Consider the following 17361-nt stretch of genomic DNA (forward strand, 5'->3'; position numbering starts at 1 on the left):
CTCAGCCAATGGAAGCCCTCTTGCTGGTATGGACGAGTTGTTCATAAATGTGCCTGTTGGCGATGGAAAGAATATACGTTTAACTGCTGAAGATGTAGATAATATGGATCTCCGCAGCCTTGATCAACAGTCCTCTGAAAATATCAAGCTGCTCTCGAAACGACTGGAGAAAATATGCAAAAATTTAAAATGAAAGTGAAGCCATTCCTAGTCTTTGGTTTACTCTTTTATACATCAGTTTGCTGTATTTCTGTGCAGTATGCCAGATCATTGGATTTGTAAATATCATCTACCTTTTTTAGTTACTGTTCTGGCATGACTGAAACAAATAAATGGTTTTACATGCTTAATTTTTTTTTTTTTTTTAAACCAAAAAGGAAAAAGTGCCCCATTGAGAGGCAGTAGTTATGTTGAGCACTGTATATCTTAACATGTTTCCATTTAGAAAATGCACACATACACAACTGAAAACCTTGTTTTAGTTCTAGCATTTTTTTGTATATACATATCTATGTAAATAGAAACTATACTTTTTTTTTTTTTTTTTTTTTTTTTTAAAAATGTCTTGTTCTTTATTTAGCCGATGACTTATATTGAAAATGCCTGGAATCTCTTTCTTATTCTCTGTTCGCTTTTTAATTATTCGGTTCTTTTTTTTTTTTTTTTTTTTTATTATTTTTATTAAAGATTTTAGTGATAACAATCTTTTCTGGTCATCAACACGGCAGTACTGTAAAGAACAACATTGCAATGGAACAATTTTAAGTTAATGTCTATCATGCTGACTTTAATTTTAGAAAAGGATAGGTCGTCATCTCTTGTCCTGGTTCTTCTCGTGGGCCTTTAATATCAGCAGGAAAAGTATGGTAGTCGTCTGGCTCACTGGGACTTAAATTGGATAATCAGGGGGGGAGTAATAATATAACAAACAAACTGGGGGATTAAAGTTTAACATTTGGTCCTATTCCTGGTTCTGCAAGGTATCTTCATTATCTGGATTGAGTCTCGCTGTATGAGTACTCGTAAATACAGTGCATAATATTATTTTCTGCAAGATAGGTAAACCACCGGTGCATCTCATCGTATGAATAGGGTATGTGAATATGGTATCAGTTCTTTAGTCTATTGTTCTCAGCCCATGGTATGAGTGTGTTTACAGCTCATTATCTGGAAAGTAAGAATTGTCTGTGAATGTTGCTACTGTCTAGGCTGTGGGTGTGTTGTGAAGTGATTCTTGCCAAATGAACTTAGCATTCAGAAAGGTGTCCATTTTATTGCGGCAGAGGTAGCCATATTGTTCTAGTAATAGCTGGTCTTCTACTTCATCTAACCACATTAATTTAGAGATAGTCATGGGTTTTTTCCAGTGGCGAGCTATTAATTTCCTAGCACTGTTAAGGCCAATCTGTAAAACTAATAATTTAAGGCGGCAAGTCAATTTGGGTAGGTCGTTTAATAAAGCTATGTGTGGGTTTAGTGTGAAGTCAGTGGAGATGCTTTGAGAAACTATACTTTTTTTTTTTTTTTTAAATATTTTTATTGAGGTTTCGAAGAGCAAATCACAATAAAAGAAGAAAAAAAAAACAGTATACATAATTAGTCATTACACAGAATGTCAAGTACATTACAATGTTGAGTGTATACAAACCATCTAGAAAGAAGAACAAACAACACTAGATTACAGTTGTGATTTGCCAATTTGGGTGTAAACCTTCTAATGCACTCTAGAGGTCTCACCAAAACCTCAAACATAAGCAAAATAGAGCTTCTACCGAAGGTTAATATATAATAAGAGAGACCACTTTTGGGTCTCAAACCAACCTCTTTTCTTTTTTATATCGGTTATGGATAGAGTTAAGAATATTATAGATAGTCGTTGTAATATAATATATGGGAATGTTGCATTTAGTAGAATGTAGTGTAGTAATAAACAGTAAGCTTGGGTTCAAAAAGCTTTAACTCTATTTGTAGGCAGGATTAGGATTTATGAAATAAAGCTACAGTACAAAATAAAATATGAAATGTGGGATATGATACATTCTGTAGTATAGTAAAATGTAATATACACTCCCCTATTAACAAATAGAATCCATACTAGGGACATCAAACTAGATATAGAGGCACATACAGGCTTTGCTCTAATCTCGATGATCTTGAAAGAAGCCTCTGAAAAATGCTTTAGAAATGGTGGTTTGGTAAACAGGTACTGTAGATCAGACCTGCTGATCTAAATAAGGGGATGGGTTCTATACTGTGGTTTTATAAAAGAGTAAATAAGTGCTTAGGGGGTAATGAAAATTACGGCATAGGCAAGAGAAGCCGTGTATTTAGTTCTCCTATTGCTAGGGGACTCATTTCTTAGGGGGGTGAAGGAGGCCTTATATCAGTCATGATGATGTGTAGGGACAGGAAGCATGGACCAAATTACAGTTGGATCAAGAGGAAGCTTACTTGGAAATAGCTTAATCAGTGTGACAAACTCTTGGAGGGGGAAACATATAAGGCTAGTTTTACAAGACTAAAAATCATCTCCTATAGGTCCCACTAAAATAAGAGAGACTATTAGATTTGTTGTGCTATATCTGGTTTCATGGTGTTAAAATCAAGATATATAAAATCTTGAGATGCAAAATAGAGCTACATTTTAATATTAACATTGAGGATTCAGGCATATAGTAAGGGGCCAAATAGCCCAGATATAAGGGTGGTGAAAAAATGTTTAGCCCCTCATTAAAAAAGGCTATGTTTAAAGCTATAAGTCATGAGTAAAATCATCTCCTATAGGTCTCACTAAGACAAGAGAGACTATTAGATTTGTTGTGCTATATCTGGTTTCATGTTGATATAATCAAGATGTATAAAGTCTCGAGATGCAATATAGAGCTACATTTTAATATTAACATTAAGGATTCAGGCATATAGTATGGGGCCAAATAGCCCGGATACAAGGGTAGTGAGAAAGTGTTCAGCCACTCAGTAAAAAGGCTATGTTTAAAACTATAAGTCATGAGTATCATGTTTACACGTTGAGCCAAGAGCAACTAGATAGTATAAACTGCCTAACTTTCCTATGAAAATACGGTACTTTTAAACTCTTAAGGAACTTGTTAGTCTCTAGTAATGGGGTAACGCCCCTCTTATGGAGAGTTGGAAGCTGTATGTTTAATTACAAAACCTTCCTTGCTTGCAACCATATTTAGGTATATATGTCTACAGAGACTAAATCTTCCGTTGTTAGGTTAAGATGTCTACATAGTTGCAGAGAAATAAAAACACCTCCAAAATTTTAAGCAAATCAATTGGGTAGGCATTATAATGTAAATAGGGAATGTTAGGTTTCCACCTGTCTGGGATTATTTAAACTCTAGTGTCTGGGCATGGGCCCTATGCCCAAACAGCAAGTAAAGCAGTGATATGCATAAGTGTGCAATTCAAATGGATGCTAACTGGATGTTAATTGAACTATCCCTAGATTAGTGGAAAAACATTTTTAGTGCCTATTATGCTAGATAGGGGAACTGAATCAAAAGATGTAAGACAGAAGACAATCAAAGAAGGCAATCCAAAGGACTATACAGTTATAAACAGCAAAATATATGGAGTACATAACAATCATTAACAGCAGGAAATAGGCTAAACATAATACCAAGAGGCAAATTCAAACTTCAAACTTGTGCCCCAACATATAATCAGCTAATGGAAAATCACTCGTTGTGAGTAGTTTAGCCAATACCTAACTTGTCTCTAGCTTGCCCTAGAACCAATATAAACCTATAGTGCTTGTTACCATTAGGACAGTTGTTTTGTGAAATAGGGCTAATTAGATGACCCCTGCCCTGAAGCTGGCTACAGTCCAGTAGTGCAGAATGTCCGGTGCCCCACACAGTCTCTTTATGCAATTTGTACACGGGCAGACAGGCCTTAAGTGGTTTTTGCGGGCCTGATTCACCCCACTGGGCACTGACCTGTCCACAAGCGTGTTGCGGCAAGAAGATCTCAGTCATTGTACAGTCCGGGTCGGCTTGGTGCTGCTCCATAGGATTTATGCACTCCTCCGGCCCTAAGTTGCTATCTGCGCGATTAGAGGTAACAAGCTCCAGACCAGCTTCAAACCCAGTCGGCAAAACGGCAGCTGTTAGGGAGTAAGACACCATCCGGGAGCCGGCAGATCTCTGAGACTGATGGTCCGGGAAGAAAGAAGATGGCGGCCACCGGGATCTTAGGCCGACACTAGCGTGGGGCTCACTGATATCACCGCCTCTGACAATCACGGGAGGAGGGACGGTATCGGGTACACAGTCCACATTTGTGAGCGATGACACAAAGGCCTCTCGATACTGCTGCAGCAGGGAGCCTATCTCCCGCAGCATTGCAATAGGTTCCATACTGTATAATAGGGACCAGTCCAAGATAGGAGTAAATCAGAATCTGAAGGGTACAACTGCCGAGCTTCACCTCAATGTGCTAGTCTTCCCCAGTGTTATATAGGAAACTAATATTTAGGCTCCATGTGTCTCGGCAAGGCTTTGCTGACAGGAAGGTTTCAATGTTCTGCCGCCTCGTGGCTACAGGGAATCTCAAAAGTGATGGCTATAGTCCGCGATAGAGCTACACATCTCGGCAGAGCATGTCATAGATCAGTGTCATCTGTTATATTAGGTGTGCTCTCAGAGCGGTACCTCTCTGTATGTGAAATAAGCCTTAAAATCTGAAAAATTTAGCAGGAGCTCATACTCCATGCCACCTATCCCTTCAGCAGCTAGCTCCGCCCCCCGAGAAACTATACTTTTGATCACCAAACACAATAAAAATATTGTTTGATGGTGGATTTAAAAAAAAAAAAAAAAAAAAAAAAAAAATCAGTGGAAACTGGAACAAATAGTTGCAGGAGCTGATATGAGTACAGCTGGCTGAAACAGGTATGAAATCCGTGGAAACCGGAACAAATAGTTGTAGGAGCTGATGGAAGTACAGCTATCTGTTGAGTCCAGGTAGTTATTTAAGCTCTGGATAGCTTAAAAAGTCCAGATGGCTATGGATTGAAGAGCCTGTCAGTGACAGGGTCCGAAAATGAAGATAGGAACATGGTCTCGCCGGACCGGAAGTGGCATCAAAACATCCTTGCACCTACAACTTTAAAGGAAACTAAAATCATAGAAAAAAATCCACCTATTATAAGGCTTTTTTAAATGTGGAAGAAAGAACTGTGTATGTTGCAGCCACACAACAAAAATAAAGAAAGCACCAAATGGATTATTCACAATAAAGAGGAACAGGTACCCATAGAAAGTTTCTTGAACTGTAAATCTGAATATAAACACTTTGAAGAATATCATAATAAAAATAGTGACAATTTTACAGTAAGAGCAATCGAACAAATACCTGCCTCTAAAGGTAAGGAAAGACTATTGCAACTTAGAAAAAGGTAAACCTACTGGATTCACCGTTTGAACACATTACACCCAATAGGTCTTAATAAAGACATAGGCCTCTAGTTATCAACCTGTCTACTTACCTGCATTCGCCGGCCCCAATACGCTCACCTAAGCTCGCCTAACACCGCCGCCATGGACCAGAATACGTGCGCCAAATTTATCAAGAAAGCTATCAAAAAGCGGCGCACCAAGTACGGTGTGATGAGCAGCAGACTGTAGTTAACTAACAGCCATCAATCTCGCTGCTTATCGGCTTATTCGCAGCTTTCTTGCTACCCTGTCACTAAGCACCCACACTATACTATACTGTTTTACCCCCTAAACCGCCGCTCCCGGAGCCCCCCGCACCTAAATAAACTTATTAACCCCTAAACCGCCGCTCCTGGACCCCGCCACAACTATAATAAATATATTAACCCCTAAACCGCCATTCCCGGACCCCGCAGCCACTATAATAAATATATGAACCCCTAAACAGCCGCTCCCAGACCCCGCTGCCACATACATTATACCTATTAACCCCTAATCTTCCGCCCCCTATACCGCCGCCACCTACATAAAGTTATTAACCTCTATCCTGCCGATCCCAGACCCCGCCGCAAATAAATTAATTGTTTAACCCCTAAACCGCCACACCCGGAGCCCACCGCCACCTACAATACATTTATTAACCCCTATGCTGCCCCCCCTACACCGCCGCCACCTACAGTACATTGATTAACCCCTAAGTCTAACCCTAACACCCCCCTAACTTAAATATTATTTAAATTAATCTAAATAAATATTCCTATAATTAAATAAATTAATCCTATTTAAAACTAAACACTTACCTATAAAATAAACCCTAAGATAGCTACAATATAACTAATAGTTACATTGTAGCTATTTTAGGGTTTATTTTTATTTTACAGGCAACTTTTTATTTATTTTAACTAGGTACAATAGCTATTAAATAGTTATTAACTATTTAATAGCTACCTAGCTAAAATAAATACAAAATTACCTGTAAAATAAATCCTAACCTAAATTACAATTACACCTAACACTACACTATCATTAAATTAATTAAATTAATTAACTACAATTACCTAACATTAAATAAAATTAACTAAAAATAACTAAAGTACAAAAAAACTAAACTCTAAATTACAGAAAATAATTTTTTTTTACAAGAAGTTTAAATTAATTACACCTAATCTAAGCCCCCTAATAAAATAAAAAAGCCCCCCCAAAATAATAAAATTCTCTACCCTAAACAAAATTAAAAATAGCCCTTAAAAGGGCATTTTGCGGGGCATTGCCCCAAAGTAATCAGCTCTTTTACCTGTTCTGTTTGTATTCCATCTGGGCAAACACCAGGAGGATTTTATTTTACTATTTATTTTTTAGGATATAGAAATAAAGCTGCTTTTTATCAGTTACACATTGTGTCCCTGAAGCATCATTTTAAAGCATTGCAGAATTGCTGCAGAGAACACCCACAACCACCTTAACTGTGTGTGAATTGGGTTCCACACATAAAGTTTATACCATACTCCAAAGAGGAGAAGCCTTTCAAGAAATAAAAGACAAAGATTTATACCATACTCCAGAGAGGAGAAGTCACTGCTCCACGGATACCAAAAAGAGAACGTTTCCTACCAAGAGGGATTACTCAGCAGTCAAAACAGCTTTACCACAGATAGGGATTATATCCCCTCCACGCTTCCAACATACCTCACATGTTTGAGGTCAAAAAAGGTGAGCAAGTTTTATCTCTTTTTTTGTCTTATTGCTTCAGTGCTGACATACTGCACCATAATTTTTTTTGTTTGTTTTCTCCCTTCTATGAGCGCTGAACTCTGAAACACCATTCTTCACACATATATATATATATATATATATATATATATATATATATACAGGTGGCCCTCGTTTTACAACGGTTCAATTTACACCGTTTCAGAATAACAACCTTTTTTTCCAGTCATGTGACTGCTATTGAAAAGCATTGAGAAGCAGTGCATTTATTAAAATAGCCAGTAGGTGGTGCTGTCCGCTTGTGTTGCAGCAAAGCCAAGCAAGCTGAAATTAATCAGTTTAACCAGACCTGAGCTATCAAGCAGATTTCAAATGAACAAGATCTTCCAGTCTATAAATCAGTCCAGATTGGAATGCATAGACAGAACTGTTTGCAGAAAAATGCAAGTGAAGTCTGTGTTGTGTGATTATTTTATTAGGTTTATAATGCTGTTTAGCAAATGTTTTTCTTCATTTAACTTAGTTTAATTATATATTCTGTGTTGTGTGATTATTTTATTAGGTTTATAATGCTGTTTAGCATTTAAAGTCTTAATTTCAAAGCTTCAAAAATAATGTATTAGGTGTTACTTATGACAATTTTGAGAGGGGCCTGGAACCTATCTCCCTCACTTCCCATTGACTTACATTATAAACTGGGTTTTAATTTACAACGGTTTCGATTTACAACCATTCCTTCTGGAACCTAACCCCGGCGTAAACTGAGGGCTACCTGTATATATATATATATATACATATTCGTTGCGGGTAAAGTCAGAAATCCAGGTAATCTTAGCATTACCGGGGTAATCCTGACATTAAAGTGAACTATGGTAAACTAAGCGCTGTAGACTCCTAATGCTCTCCTCCAGATAAATCCCCTAGTGGATTGAGAGAAACAGAATAAATAAGATTTGGAAGGGAGCGCTATAAGCTTAATAGGATGTGGACTAAAAAATGTGTGCAATATGGATACAGGTGACCGCAGTCTAAAATTTAATACAACTAGTAATATACAATAAAATTACATTAAAAAGTAACATGGATCCATGGTACGTACAAAAAAGCTAAAATACAATAAAGCTAAAATACAATGATAACTGAGTATTTACACAAAGCTAAACATGCAATCTAGCAACGATGGTAAAAATAGAGAGACAGGATTGGTCAACTAGTACAAAACGAGTGATTAAAGCAAGTTAAGTGCTATACAGTGGACCTAGTGAACCAATAAATGACAAGTAACAAAGTCCAGATATGTGATCAAAAAAGGGATCAAAGAAAAAATGTGATCAAACAAATGTGATCAAAAAATAAGTCTAATGTGTCTTTACTCCAAAATTTAGAAACGAAAAACTCCAAAATCAAAGTCAAATCCTCCAATAAATGTTAATATATCCAAATGGTGGTAAAAATTCACTGTATAGTAACTTCCTCTCATGGTCACCCCCTCTCCAGTCATATTTGACCTTCTCTAATAGAGAAGGTCAAATATGACTGGAGAGGGGGTGACCATGAGAGGAAGTTACTATACAGTGAATCCAAATGGATTTTTACACTGGACTGTCTCTTTCCTAAAGGTCTTAACCATAAGGAAGACTTATCACACCTACTATCCCTGAGAAAGGACTAGAAAGAGGAAGCCTGATCATTTTTACAACAATTTTTTAATTTTTTTAATTTTTTCTGCATGTGTCATCACACTAGCTCTAAAATTGAGATTGAAAAATAGTACAGACTCTGATACTGATCCTACTAGTAGTGATTGAACTAGATCTGAAACTGGAGCCCCCATAGGGCTCTACAATTTTATCTAGAATTACTTCAAAAACACACTAATTAGGTCTTAGGGTGGGCATAGCTATATTTCATACAGTTATCCATACCCACTCTCATCTCCACCTTCTCCTATTCCGGACATACATTATAAACATAGACCAAAACATGTGACCAGATAAGTTTTTGACCAGAAGAGTTGTTTGACCGACTGCATACGACCGATATACGACGAAATGTTGTACTAGAAATATGTAATTCGGACTAATGTTGTGTCTTTAAGAAACCGATCGATATATATGGTTTCCTAGACCCACATATTATATCATATTCATTAGAAAACTGGGTTTCTACAATTATCAACAAGTATAAGGTTTCTCCACAACTAAGAAGACATAACCATATCCACTAACAAAGGATAGAAAAATATTGAGAAACACATAGGAAGATTGATTTAGAAAGTTATTGATAAGCTATTATTTACACATAATAGATGATCTCCATATCCAACATATGTCTCCTATAAGATCAGCATTGAAACACTACTTTGCATATATATATGTCTCTTTGTATACATCGCCTATATATGTTCTTAATTAACATGCCCTCAGAACCAATAGGAGTTCTCCTTTACCTAGAAACAATCCCATGTTAATACTTAAACTGTACATGGGGATCGTTTTGACATCACCTATATTGAGAGATAGAAGGACATTTTGACAGCTATATAACCGGAAGTGATGACAAACCGTGGAATGGTAGTGCTGTTAACATAGGATGCTTTTATTATGAGCCAGCATTTCCAAAATGTACCGTATAACACATATTCCCTCTGTATTGCTAGTTTCTCAGTTCACCTAGAGCCTATTCCTTAATACTCACACTTTAATAAGAGATAAGCTCGTGATTATACACAATCTGTTAAGAAGGACATCTGATATTATCAACATTGACGATTGATAACCAATTTTTTATAACATGAAAATCAATATAAGAATAACACCAACACAGAAATAGTAAAGATTCCGGGACCGGAAGTTACGCACAACACATCATGACCGAAACCGGAAATGACATAAGCAACTGAAACCGGAAGTAAACACAAAGAAACCGGAAGTACCCGTAGAAACTGACGATGTCGAAATATCAAACAAGTTAGAACAACATTTTGGGTCCAATATATACTATAAATGATATCAATTATAAATATAATTTAGATACTTAAACATATCATCTGGGTTAAGATGAATTTTATACAAGATAAACAAAATATGAATCATCCCATGATCAACTAAGAAAGACAGGAAGAGGTATTCCATTACACTTTTTGGCACCAAAATTAGAACCAATCATAGGATCTGACACCCTATATAAGCTTCCAGTTCACTCATACACAGTATAGTCTTGAGAAAGGCCTTGATATAGGCCGAAACGCGTAGACACAGACATACTGGTAAGCTTATTTCTTATCTTTTGCAAAGTGTAAAAACTTTATTGCACCATTGTTTGTTTGTTTTTATTTATAGGTTAGGAACTCTTTCTATGGTTCACCTGTAATCTTTCTACTGCTACAAGTGTTATCCTGCAACTGTTTCACTGTTACAAGTTTTTATTATCACCTGCTATTTGTTTTGGAAACCAGTTTTACATTGGATGCCCTTTTCAATTCCGTTTTTTCACGTTTTCTCACGATTTCATCCACATCGATTTTTGTCACACCATACTTGTACACACTTTTTTTATACTTTGGATTTTTACCACCATTTGGATATATTAACATTTATTGGAGGATTTGACTTTGATTTTGGAGTTTTTCTTTTCTAAATTTTCGAGTAAAGACACATTAGACTTATTTTTTTGATCACATTTGTTTGATCACATTTTTTCTTTGATCCCTTTTTTGATCACATATCTGGACTTTGTTACTTGTCATTTATTGGTTCACTAGGTCCACTGTATAGCACTTAACTTGCTTTAATCACTCGTTTTGTACTAGTTGACCAATCCTGTCTCTCTATTTTTACCATCGTTGCTAGATTGCATGTTTAGCTTTGTGTAAATACTCAGTTATCATTGTATTTTAGCTTTATTGTATTTTAGCTTTTTTGTACGTACCATGGATCCATGTTACTTTTTAATGTAATTTTATTGTATATTACTAGTTGTATTAAATTTTAGACTGCGGTCACCTGTATCCATATTGCACACATTTTTTAGTCCACATCCTATTAAGCTTATAGCGCTCCCTTCCATATCTTATTTAATCCTGACATTACCCAGCAGCTCTGGGTAAAGCCCAATCTAAAATCATACATTGGGCTTTACCTGTGCAATCCTAGGATTACCCAAAGTCTTCTGGATAAAGCCCAAAATAATGTGCCTGGATAAAGCCCAAAGTCTGAATAAAGCTGGTGGTCGCTACCTGCTTTGCTTAAGTTCCTGGATACAGCTAACTTTTTTCAAGCTGGCAGTTATCTGTGTTAACACAGGTAGTTTGCAGTGTAGCGCCCATTTGGGGCCGATCCGATATGCAGCGTCACCCGCAAAAGCCAGCGATGCCAAATTTTGCGCAGGTTTGGTATCCTATATACGGTGTAACCTAGAAGTTACGCACGTATATTTCTGCCTTCGCCCGTATTATTTTTACCCATAGACTGACATACAAAACACACGCAGTTTGGTATCCAATATACAGCGTAAGGACTTACACGCGCAGATTTCAGAAAATCTACTCCATTCTTGTGTGATATTGAGATTATCAGTTGGTATGAACCATATCAACCTGTTGTTATGTGCACAATGGTAGAGTCAGGAAGTGTCTCTTGCATAGTGTGTGTGTGTATAGGATTCTGAATAAAGTTTACAGTTATGAAGACCTGTGCTTTGCAGCAAATTGAAAGTGTGAGATCAAGGCTCTGGCAGAGTGACTACAGCTTCTTCTCATGAACTGAGTAAGTGCATCATAACTTGTACAATTGACTGATTCTAACAGCACTACAGACTTTTATATTAATACTGCATAATTCAGAACATTAAGATGGAAAAGTTAAATCCTCCACCAGAATTGAAAATGACTGGTAATATGGAAGATGCATGGCAGAGGTTTAAGCAAAGATTCCAGCTATATGTTAGAGCTATAGGAGCTCAGGAGCAAGATGATGAACAAAAGATTGCACTTTTTCTGACTGTAGCAGGATCAGCAGCAATAGATGTATACAACACCTTCACATTTACAGATGAAGAAAGGGATGTTTATCAGGTTGTTCTAGACAAATTTGAACAGTACTGCGTACCTAGACGCAATGAAACCTATGAAAGGTATCTTTTCAGATGTAGAATGCAGAATGAAACACAGACTATTGAGGAGTGTGTAACAGACTTAAAACTGAAGAGTAGATCATGTAATTATGGAGCAATGTGTAACTCATTAATCAGAGACCAGTTAGTCATGGGCAGCAGAAATATAAGGGTTAAAGAACGCTTGCTCAGAGAGAAAGATTTAACACTGGAAAAGGCAGTAGAAATTTGTAAAAGTTCAGAGGCAGCACAGGAACAAGTGTGCACACTCTGCCACAGTACAGCAGCAACACCAGTAATGTCAGTTACAGTGGGGAAAAACAAAGTGCATCCACATTATGAAAATAAAATCAAAGGAAAAAGTTTTATCACACAAACAGCAAATTCTCAGCCTGAATCAGACTGGCTATGTACCAGATGTGGAAAGCAGCATGGCATAAGACAATGTCAGGCTTATGGGCAAATCTGCAGAAAATGTGGAAAAAGGAATCACTTTCAAAAGATGTGTAAAGCTAAAAAATCAGTTCACATTGTTGACCAGTCAGAAAGTGAGGAATCAGAAGAATTCTTTATTGGAATACTTGACTTAACCAAAGCTACAGATAAGGAGTGGGTCATTGAAGCTATTACAAATGGCACTAATATTGCTTACAAAGTAGATACAGGTGCACAAGCTAATTTGATGACTGAGAGCAAGTATCACCAATTGAAGAACAAACTAGAACTTCTGAAAAGCTCAGTTAAACTAAAGACATATAATGGGGATTTTAGCCCAGTGCTTGGCGAGTGCAGTGTGTTCCTGGAATATGGAAATCAAACGCATAAAATGAACATTCTGGTAGTTCCAGGAAACAAACCAGCTCTACTGGGTCTTCAAATGTGTGAAACTTTAGGACTGATTAAAAGGGTAAATGCCATTGATGGAACTAATAAAGAAGAGGACATAGAACATTTATTAACAGACTATGCTGCAGTATTTGAAGGAATATGATGTCTTCCAATGCAACATAAAATACAACTAAAAGAAGGTTCTCGTCCAGTAGTGCATGCCATGCGAAATGTTCCAGTTGCTCTAAGGGATCGTCTTAAACGGGAACTTGCCAGGATGGAGGATAAAGGTATTATAAAGAAAATCAAGACACCTACTGAATGGGTTCATTCTATGGTGTTGGTGGAAAAACCGGATGGGGGTCTCAGAATCTGTATTGATCCCAAGGAACTGAATAAAAGCATCTTAAGAGAACACTTCCATTTACCAACAAAACCAGAATTGCTTGGGGAGCTAAGTGGAGCAACTGTATTCAGTAAACTGGATGCATCCTCAGGATTTTGACAAATTCCACTGGAGGAGGAAAGCATGAAACTCTGCACTTTTAATACTCCTTATGGGAGGTACTGTTACAAACGATTGCCCTTCGGCTTGTGTTCAGCACCAGAAGTATTTCATAGTACCATGAAGCAACTTCTTGAACGAATACCAGGCACAACCGTATTCATTGATGATATTCTGATCTGGGGTAAAACCAAGCAAGAACATGATGAAAGGCTAAAGATGGTCTTAGATGTTGCTAAGGAGAATAATTTGAAGTTCAATAAGACAAAGTGTCAATTCAGAAAAACTTCAATTCAATATTTGGGAGAACAACTCACGGGAGGTGGTGTTTTACCAGACATGAAAAAGATTAAGGCAATTACAGAAATGCCACAGCCAGAAAATAAGCAAGATATACAATGCTTACTAGGAATGGTGAATTACCTTGGCAAGTTCATACCTAATTTACCAGACAAAACTGTACTAATGCGACAACTACTCAGAAAAAACTATGCCTGGGAATGGTCAGAGAATCACCAGAAAGAATGGAAGTTTTTGAAGGACATGCTTACTACTGCACCAACTCTGCAATTCTTTGATCCAACAGCAAAAACAAAGTTGTCAACTGATGCTTCACAAAATGGATTGGGAGCAGTTCTATTTCAAAACCAAGGCTCGGGATGGATGCCTGTGGCTTATGCATCTAGGGCATTGACAGATACTGAAAAATCATATGCTCAAATTGAAACGGAAACACTGGGACTAGTTTACGGATGTGAAAAATTTCATGTTTATTTGTATGGAAGAGTATTTTCAGCAGAAACTGATCACAAACCTTTGATTCACATCTACCAAAAGGGCTTGATAGATGCACCTCCAAGAATTCAACGTTTGTTGCTGAGGCTTCAAAGGTATGACTTCACCTTGGATTTTATACCTGGCAAGGAGTTGGTGGTAGCGGATGCTCTGTCACGAGCTTACTTACCATTTAACAATGAGGACTTACAGTTGCAGAAAGAGGTGACTGTTCACGTCAATCTGATCTTGAAGACAGCCCCGTTTAGTCATGCAATGTGGGCAGCAATAGAACAGGCTACAGAAACAGATGCTCTTTTAAGTCAAGTGAAGAAAGCAGTTTCTAGTGGCAAAACTAAGACACTAATGCCATCACTGTATAGACCATACATTTCTGAAATTTCTTTGATAAAAGGGGTACTTTTGAAAGGACAAAAGATAATTGTACCAGAGAGTTTGCAAAGTCAAATACTGAAAAGACTACATGAAGGTCATTCAGGTATAGAAAAGACAAAAAGACGAGCTAGAGACATTTTGTACTTACCTAAAGAGCCTATACTGGATACGGACTTCCCGTTGGCACCCTGGGAAAAGTTAGGAATGGACTTGTTTGTTTTAAAAAATCAGCATTATATCTTAGTAATGGATTACTTCTCTAATTACCCAGAGATAGCATTATTGGAAGATGAGTCAGCATGCACAGTGATCAAAAAAGTAAAAGCAGTTTTGGCGAGACATGGCATTCCAAGAGTAATAATATCAGACAATGGTCCTCAATTCAATTGTAGAGAGTTTAGGGGTTTTGCCAGTACCTATGAATTTGAACATCGAACATCCAGCCCGGGATATCCACAAGCAAATGGATTAGCAGAAGCTGGAGTAAAAATAGTGAAAAACATACTTCGTAAAGCAACAGATGCAGACGAGGATCCATGTCTGGCTCTTCTTAGCTATAGAGCTACTCCTTTAAAATGTGGGAAGTCACTGGCAGAATTATTGTTTGGCAGACAGCTGGTCACACGAGTACCAGTTGTGAAACCTCTGAAAAGGTTCCCACAAAAACATGTAATAGAAACCAAATTGAAACTCAGAGAAAAAAGGAATGAATACTATGACCGAGCTGCAAAGCCTTTGGAGAATCTTCAGGTACAAACTCCTGTGCGAGTACAAGGTTCAAACAGCTGGAATACTGAAGGAACAGTTATCCAGCAATATTCTCCAAGATCGTATGTAGTTCAAACCAATGATGGGCAATGTTTACGTAGGAATCGTAGACATTTGATGGCTATTCCATCAGTTCACAACAATTCGGCAGTGAAGGAAACCTGTGAGGATACATTGAACACTCCATTGCAGCTGGAGAAAGAAGATGCCAGAGAAACTTTGCAAAGCTGACTGACTTGCCTGCCAGTGATGCAATGCAAACAAGGTCAGGACGATATATCAAAAAACCTAATCGTCTAATTGAACAATGTTAAAAGGGACTGAAGTTTTTTCACATAGACTACAGTTAAAAAAAAAATGTACTTTAAGTTTTCTGTTGTTTAAAAAGAAAAGAAAAAGGGAAATGTGTGATATTGAGATTATCAGTTGGTATGAACCATATCAACCTGTTGTTATGTGCACAATGGTAGAGTCAGGAAGTGCCTCTTGCATAGTGTGTGTGTGTATAGCATTCTGAATAAAGTTTACAGTTATGAAGACCTGTGCTTGATCTCCTTATATAAACTAAGATAAAACAATTCTCATCTCGCCACAAATTGCAGGCACAGGAACCCTTGCACTGACTAAAAAAACCAACGTAACTCCCTGGAAGCCTTGAAGGGACACTAAACCCAACATTTTGCTGTCATGATTCAGATAGAGAATACAATTTTAAACAACATTAGAATTTACTTCTATTATCTAATTTGCTTCATTCTTCAGATATTCTATGTTGAAGAAATAGTAATGCACATGGGTGAGCCAATCACACGAGGCATCTAAGTGCAGCTACCAATCAGCAGTTACTGAGCATATCTAGATATGCTTTTCAGCAAAGAATATCAAAAGAATCAAGCAAATTAGATAATAGAAGTAAATTAGGAAGCTGTTTAAAATTGCATGCTCTTTCTAAATCATGAAAGAAAAAATGTGGGTTTCATGTCCCTTTAACAAACACATACATTTCAGCAGCATCTCAAGGTTAAAGGGACAGTATACTATGATATTTCTTTTTTAAGGTTTATTTGTGTATTTGAAATAGTCAAATGGATTGAGCTTGTAGGTACTTTATCACATTGGGGACATATACTTGCTTATTTACTGTAAATTGGATTACCTTCATCTCTTTAGAACCCACTGGAGTGTAATTTATTCTAATGCTAACACAGCTTGCCAAAATATATAAAGGGACAGTCAACTCCAAAGAAAACCTTCTTCTTTTAAATAGGGCATGTTATTTCTAACTACTTTCAGATTTAATTTGAACACCTGCTTTGTTCTCTTGGTATTCTTAGTATTCTTAGTTGAAAGCAAAACCTAGGATGGCTTATATGATTATTTCTAACACCTTCTTGAAGGCTGCCTCTTTGCAATTGTGTTAAACCAATCACACACACCACAACCTCTCACCTGCAGACTTAAAACACCTGATAATGCCCACCCTATCAGTAACATCACTACTACTGTATATATACCAATGGGTCAATTTATATTGGATGTGAGATACATTGATTTACATCTTACAAGTGAATATTACTATATGTACCCTTCAGAAACAACTATTGTGGATGGGAGTTATAGTACAATATATGTTAGAAACAGGATAATATTACCTTTTTTGGGCCATTTCCACACAGGCCTTATTATATGTTTTAACAATATTAGTGTACTAAAACACCCCTCACATGGATGTGGATGACAATTATATGGTAAAAAACAGAGGACAAGATTTATGGTGAACTATAAGAATATTTGGGTTTTTTT

General features: G+C 37.0%; 1 protein-coding gene across 1 annotated transcript in view; it reads left to right on the forward strand.

Moving 5' to 3' along the window:
• LOC128655771 (borealin-like) overlaps positions 1 to 350 on the forward strand; it is a 1066-nt gene extending 716 nt beyond the window's left edge. The window contains exon 1 of the mRNA XM_053709344.1: positions 1 to 350. This exon is cut by the window's left edge and continues 716 nt beyond it. Within this exon, the coding sequence (XP_053565319.1) occupies positions 1 to 193 (193 nt within the window). The 3' untranslated portion in view covers positions 194 to 350.
• The last annotated feature ends 17011 nt before the right edge of the window (positions 351 to 17361 follow it).

This window comes from Bombina bombina, chromosome 4 (genome assembly GCF_027579735.1).
Source record: "Bombina bombina isolate aBomBom1 chromosome 4, aBomBom1.pri, whole genome shotgun sequence".
Lineage (NCBI taxonomy): Eukaryota > Metazoa > Chordata > Amphibia > Anura > Bombinatoridae > Bombina > Bombina bombina.